The sequence below is a fragment of the Hippopotamus amphibius genome, chromosome 1 (assembly GCF_030028045.1).
Source record: "Hippopotamus amphibius kiboko isolate mHipAmp2 chromosome 1, mHipAmp2.hap2, whole genome shotgun sequence".
Classification (NCBI taxonomy): domain Eukaryota; kingdom Metazoa; phylum Chordata; class Mammalia; order Artiodactyla; family Hippopotamidae; genus Hippopotamus; species Hippopotamus amphibius.
Genome location: NC_080186.1, coordinates 141,259,624 through 141,265,623, shown reverse-complemented (window position 1 = coordinate 141,265,623; position 6,000 = coordinate 141,259,624). Strand labels below are relative to the sequence as shown.

At 37.2% G+C, this 6,000-nt stretch overlaps 1 protein-coding gene across 6 annotated transcripts in view; it reads left to right on the top strand.

Moving 5' to 3' along the window:
- The first annotated feature begins 541 nt into the window (after nt 1–541).
- The window catches only part of GABRG2 (gamma-aminobutyric acid type A receptor subunit gamma2), a 109,299-nt gene continuing 103,840 nt past the window's right edge, over nt 542–6,000 (top strand). For all 6 annotated transcript variants that reach the window (XM_057747429.1, XM_057747448.1, XM_057747423.1 and 3 more), the window contains exon 1: nt 542–648. In XM_057747429.1, coding sequence (XP_057603412.1) covers nt 542–648 — 107 coding nt within the window. The remainder of the gene's footprint in view (nt 649–6,000) is intronic.

Here is a 6,000-nt window from a genome sequence, read left to right as displayed (position 1 = left end):
CTTCCACTTTGACCTCATAGTTAATCTGCGTGATAGTTAATCACGCAGAGATTCCAGTATTTCTTTTAAACACACACACACAGACAGACACACACACACACACACCTGCCGCCCTCTAAAAAAAAAAAATCAGAGCAAAGCAAGCAAATAAACAAACCTTAACCGATGGACTTCGGGGAGTATGTGCGTGTGTGGGGGGCATGAGTATGTGTATGACTGAGCCCGAGTTTCCCTTTCCCTTATTTGTCTCCTGTGCGTCTCTCCCTGTACCCTCCCCCTGCCTCAATTATATTATTCCCCCGGACTTGGAAGCGGCTCCCTGAGCTGACGCTTTGATGGTATCTGCAAGCGTTTGTGCTGATCTTATTTCTGCCCCCTGAATATTAATTCCCGAAGCTGGTAGCAATACAGCTCCCCAGTGACGGGACCTACTAGAGGCAGGTGGGGGGAGCCACCATCAGATCATAAGCATAATAATAATACAAAGGGGAGGGATTCTTCTGCAACCTAGAGGCTAGAGGCAGGGGAGGAAAAAAAAGCGATGAGTTCGACAAATATATGGAGCACAGGAAGCTCGGTCTACTCGACTCCTGTATTTTCACAGAAAATGACGGTGTGGATTCTGCTCCTGCTATCGCTCTACCCGGGGTAAGATATGCCCTTTTCGGTGTCGTTTTGTTTCAGAGAGGTGGGGGAAGGGGTGGGGACAGGGAAACTAGGGAGACCACCCAGATTTAAAAGACTCTTCTAGGATTTGGGTCTTTATAATTTAGGGGAATGCAAATATATGGGGCAGGAAAAGGAGGGAGGAAAGGGGAAGGTCACTTTCATTTATTTATTAATTTATTGGATTTTATGTATTTGTTTTAGAATGGAAAAGCTAACGTCATAAAGACTTTGTGTGTGGGGAGTAGCTTTTTGATAGTACTGCAATGTGATGTCTAGGTGGGCTATGCTGCTGTGTGCCTGGCATTTGAGGCCATGTTGGAGGCGTCTGGGTGGGGGTCTGGAGGAGAAAACTGCAAATGGGGTCCTGGCGCACACGGGGGAGACGTGTGTGTAGTGCGGGGGATGGGTTCTGTTCCTGTAACCAAAGTATTGCTTGCTCCTGCACCTGGGCATTCTTAAGATCAGTCAGCCGCGTTTTCTATCCAGCCCCATTGACCTGGCAGCCGACTCCCTGGTGGGCTAACATGGTTCAGCACCAGGGACAGCAGTCCTGCCAGGGCCAAATAGAAGGAGGCTTGTCTAACCCCATAGGACAACTTTACATCTACCTACACAGGACATCCTTATAGTATAGACAGAAGGCCGATGGAGCCAAGGAGCACTAATGACGTCTGGAGACCCTGCTCTGATCATCCCTACCCCCTCTTGAGATAGGAGGGACATTGTTGGGCATGGGGCAGAGAATGCAGTTAATCAATACATGGAGGGATATAGGTCTGGAAGAGTTGGCTTTGCTGCAATGTTGAAAAATATGCTGATCCAGGTGAATGTGATGCCAAAATTGTAAAGTTATGCATTAATGTCTTAGAGCCTTATTGCACTGAATAGAAAAGATGGGAAAGGGGGTGATGGATTCCCCCAAATCCTGAGCAGGTGTGTAAGTGTTTTGCACCTAAATTTTTTTGAACTTCCTTGCATTAAAGGTATCAAGGAAATATCCCTTCACATATAGTTCATCATTTATCCACCCACCAAAATAACCCCCCTGCCCAATACGTACCATGAGGATTTCCAGCCAAAACCAAAGGCAGGTTAGAGGTCTATTGTACTTATATTACTTGCACTCTTCTATACTGTCACATTGAAAGAAAGCTCTAAAAATATTGCTCCAAATTCCCTCCTCCAAAAAAAAAAAAAAAAAGGAAAGAAAGAAAGAAAAAAATGAAAAGCTAGCTATAGAAGAAATCAAGCCATTGCCCTAATGTTTTCCTGGGAGTTGACACTCTTATGTAGTAGTCATAATAAAGGGAGATAAAAGGGATGGGGATTAAACTATTTTATTATATTGGAAATTTCTAGTCAACTTTGCTGGTCCTCGATTCTCTAGGGTAGATAATAGGAGGTACAGATTTCAGTAGAAAAGAGACCCAAGCAAAACAAGGAGTGAAAGTCTCTCTTAGGATCTTAAGAGTCTTTGGAGTTTCCAAGCAGACAGAGGCTCCTGCTTAATTCTACCAGCACTTTTCATACCTTCCTCCTTTACTATAAAAATAGAATGTGTTTTCTTTAAGAGTGTAAGATTAAATAGCTTTCTCAGAAGAAGGCCTTTTACTGGAAATGGTTTATGTGTAATACATTTTAGTGGAGTACTGTAAAAATGGTGCTTTTAATTAAAATTTGCACACATTTTACCATTTAATGTTGTATATAACCCTTTATTTCAGAAATTAGAAAATTTATAGTTGCTTGTTGATAGAAAATATCATTCTCATGTTTCTACCATTTATGAAACCTGTGGATTAAGATCTAGTCAAGACATAGTGAAATATCTTTCCTTCCTACACACTTAACATCCATTTTAGTAAACAACTTTATAAATAAGTAGATGAGGACATTTTCACGTATTTTATCTCCAATGGTCTTATTTTAACCTAAAAATGCAGTTTTATTATTATTCATAATAGTATCATATTTAAGATGTCATTGCAACAATCCCACCTTTTCTTTTCCAATATCATATAAAAAGTAATACATGATGATACATTTTATTTTTCAATTCTTAGCATAGTAGCTTAGATAAGCATTTCAAATAACTCTAAATAATGGGAGTTATGGGTCATGTAAACTCTCCAACAGGAGGATATTCACATTTTCTCAGTAATAACAGAATGGAATTATTGCAGTTTGGTGCAGAGAATGTGATCAGAGTTTCAGTTTGCTGCAATCCCATTTAAAAAAAAACCCATTTGAGTAGCTGAATACAGCTGGATGAAAATAGGAGCTTTGGTCTCTGCAGTTGATCCTGAAGAAAGACAATAAGTGACTAGAAAAATGTGGGATTCTAGGAGCAATTTGAAAAAGGCTCTTTGGGTAAACAGTGGTAGTAAAACTGCCTAGAAAGTTGAAGGGAAATTAAAAAACAAAACATTTAAATGACTTTTCGTTTACATAACTCCAAAGAATAATTTTTCCCTCTCATTAAAATGACTAAATTTATTAGATTGTCTCTACAAAAGTAAAACAAGGAGAAATATGAAGCAAAGGAGTGAGGATGTTAATAGCTAACATCTCTTATGTGTGGAATAGTTAATTTCTGAAACTCAGAACTATCTAAACTGTCACACATCTTACATACACTGCTATTATAGGAATCATCTGGAAAATTTACTAAACTTGTATGAGTTTTGAACCATACAAGCTTGTTATTTCCTATCTTTCCAAATTCTCCACTTGGTTTCATTAGAAAAAGAAAAATCAAAATCACTTCCTCAGAATATTTAATTGCTTAGTTACAGACATAACATTTCATATAGCCTACCCTGAGGCAAACATCTATTTGGGAAAAAAAAAAAAGAAAAATATTTATCACCCAATATTTCCCAGGATCCAGCTGCCCACTACCCTTTAGACAAAACATCTGGATTGTAGGCAGGAATTTTAAACTTAGCTTTTAATTTAAATTAGTTACACAAGTGTCTCTGATATCTTAGACTCAGTTTAGAATAGCAAATATCCTCAAAATAATTGAATTATAGTAATACTTAGTAATAGAAGTCTCTGTTTTACACATTTTAAAATTTGCTTCATGTCAAGGATTTCTGCTCATATTGGAAGAATGTTAAGACTGACTTTAGAGACTTTATCTTTGTTGTACATATTATTTTACTAGGGCTGTGGCTACTTCTCACCTAGTCATTCCAAGACAGACTTTCTGCAGGTTAAGTACAAGTAGGCTTTACTGGAATAACATATACTTATTGAAGGGGAGTAGAATTTACCAACCCAAAATATGCCTCTTTGGCATAAGGATTATTTTAGGCTGATTATTTTTAAGAAACAGCAGATACAGGTGAAGCTTAAAACTGAGTGGAAGTTACACTTTTGCAAGAGGCATTCACATTTATAATGTAAATCTCCATTTTTAAGGGTGTCTCCCTCCCTGTACCAGAAACAAGAGTTTTGCTAAATATCTGGAAACTTAGCAATGGTGAAGGCAGGGACTTAAATCTGCCTGACGACTATCCCCCTGTTGACTGTGCTTTACATAATAACCTCCCATAACAGGCTCTCCCTACTCCCAACATCTTTTGTCTTTAGCTGGAGATAGTATTTAAGGTGATGGCTTGTGCCATTTGAAGGACTTACTCAGCTTTCCTGAGTATCTCCCACATATTCAGGAAATACACGTTATTATATGTCTGCTTTTTTTTTTCTCTTGTGAATCTGTCTTTTTTTTATTATAAGGATGTCTCAACCAAGAACATAGAAGAGTAGGAGGAAAGTTATTTTTCCTCCCCTACATGGTTGTCCAGAGTACTTCTGCTAAATTCACTGATCACAGAAATTTGGTAAAAAGTTATAATTGGTGCAGTTTAGGAATTGTTTGATCACCACAGGTGTTAGAACAATTTAAGTGCTTAAAGATACAGGATTTCAGCTGTGATTGGCACATTACATATCAGGTAAATGTGCAAGAAAGAATTCATCCTTCTGCTACTGGGTTACAAGAGATCCATGTGACATCTTCAAAGTCAGAAACCAAATAGCCACAAAATAATATCAATTTCAGACTTTCCCGTCTACTTGTGACATATATGTACATACACTGAACCAAATTTTTAATATATAAATATTAATATATAATTCATATTTTTAAACATATAGTTATATAACATATTTTTAATGTATAAAATATAATATATACGTTACATATATATACACACAGTTAACTTTTACTAAAATCTGTGAAGTAACTCTTGTCAACCACATTTGACAGTCTTAGAGACCAAGATTATAGAGCAATTAAATGACTTGCTTTAATGCAACAGATAATTAGAAATAGTATAAAATAATAACTATGTATGTGGATAGAAATAGAGACATATAATGATAAGTGTATACATTTATATACACATCCGACCAATCTGGGGTTCCTTCCTGGGTCCCCTGGTGGGTGCTCTCCAGAACCAGGACGTGGTTCTCACTCTAGTCAGCGGTTCTCACTCCAGTCAGCAACACTAAGTGCCCACCCCTACCCCAGCAATAGTTAGCAGCGAGTTCCCCCCATGACCTACCAAGGGTGTTGATACAACTGGAGTTTTCTCATTTTGTGGCCCCCACCACTCAGCACTTACCCAGTACTTCTCACCACTTTGCCCCAGACCACTTCTCCCTCAGCAGGATCTCAGAGGGCCAGTCACCTCCCTGCCTTGTCTCTTGGGCCATAGCCACTCTGACCTCAGTGTGCCTTTTGCTAAATATGTTTTTTCTGTATAAATAAAAGATGATTGTTCTCTCAAAAAGCATTTTTAAATGTATATATACATACATGATAATAACTGGTTATATTTTAGATATGTCGCTAATTATCTTCTGAATTTTATTTTTTCTGTTTTGTTTTTTTCTCTTTTGAATTTTTTGATCAGTTTCATCAGTACTTTCTCATAAGTGTAGTAACTAAACTAGATTATTAAGATACTGATCAATTTTAATTTTCATAATTATCTGATTCTACATTCATATAATAGGAGCTAGAAAAGATACCTTATATCCAATCAGCCTACTGAATAAATTAAAATATTGAATCTACATAGTAGTGTGACTTGAGGTCCTCATTTTCCATGTCACTCCATATTTAAATTTATCTCATAATTTTGATTGAAAGCTCTAAAAAGATATGCTTAGAAATAATCCACCATTCAGTTGTTTTATGAGTTTAAGAACATGTTAATTGATACTATTGAGACCCTAGAAAAAATGTTTAGAAAATATATTTTCTTAATGGTTATGTGTAAATAAAGCATAGTTTAATCTGCAATTCAGTCATTACCC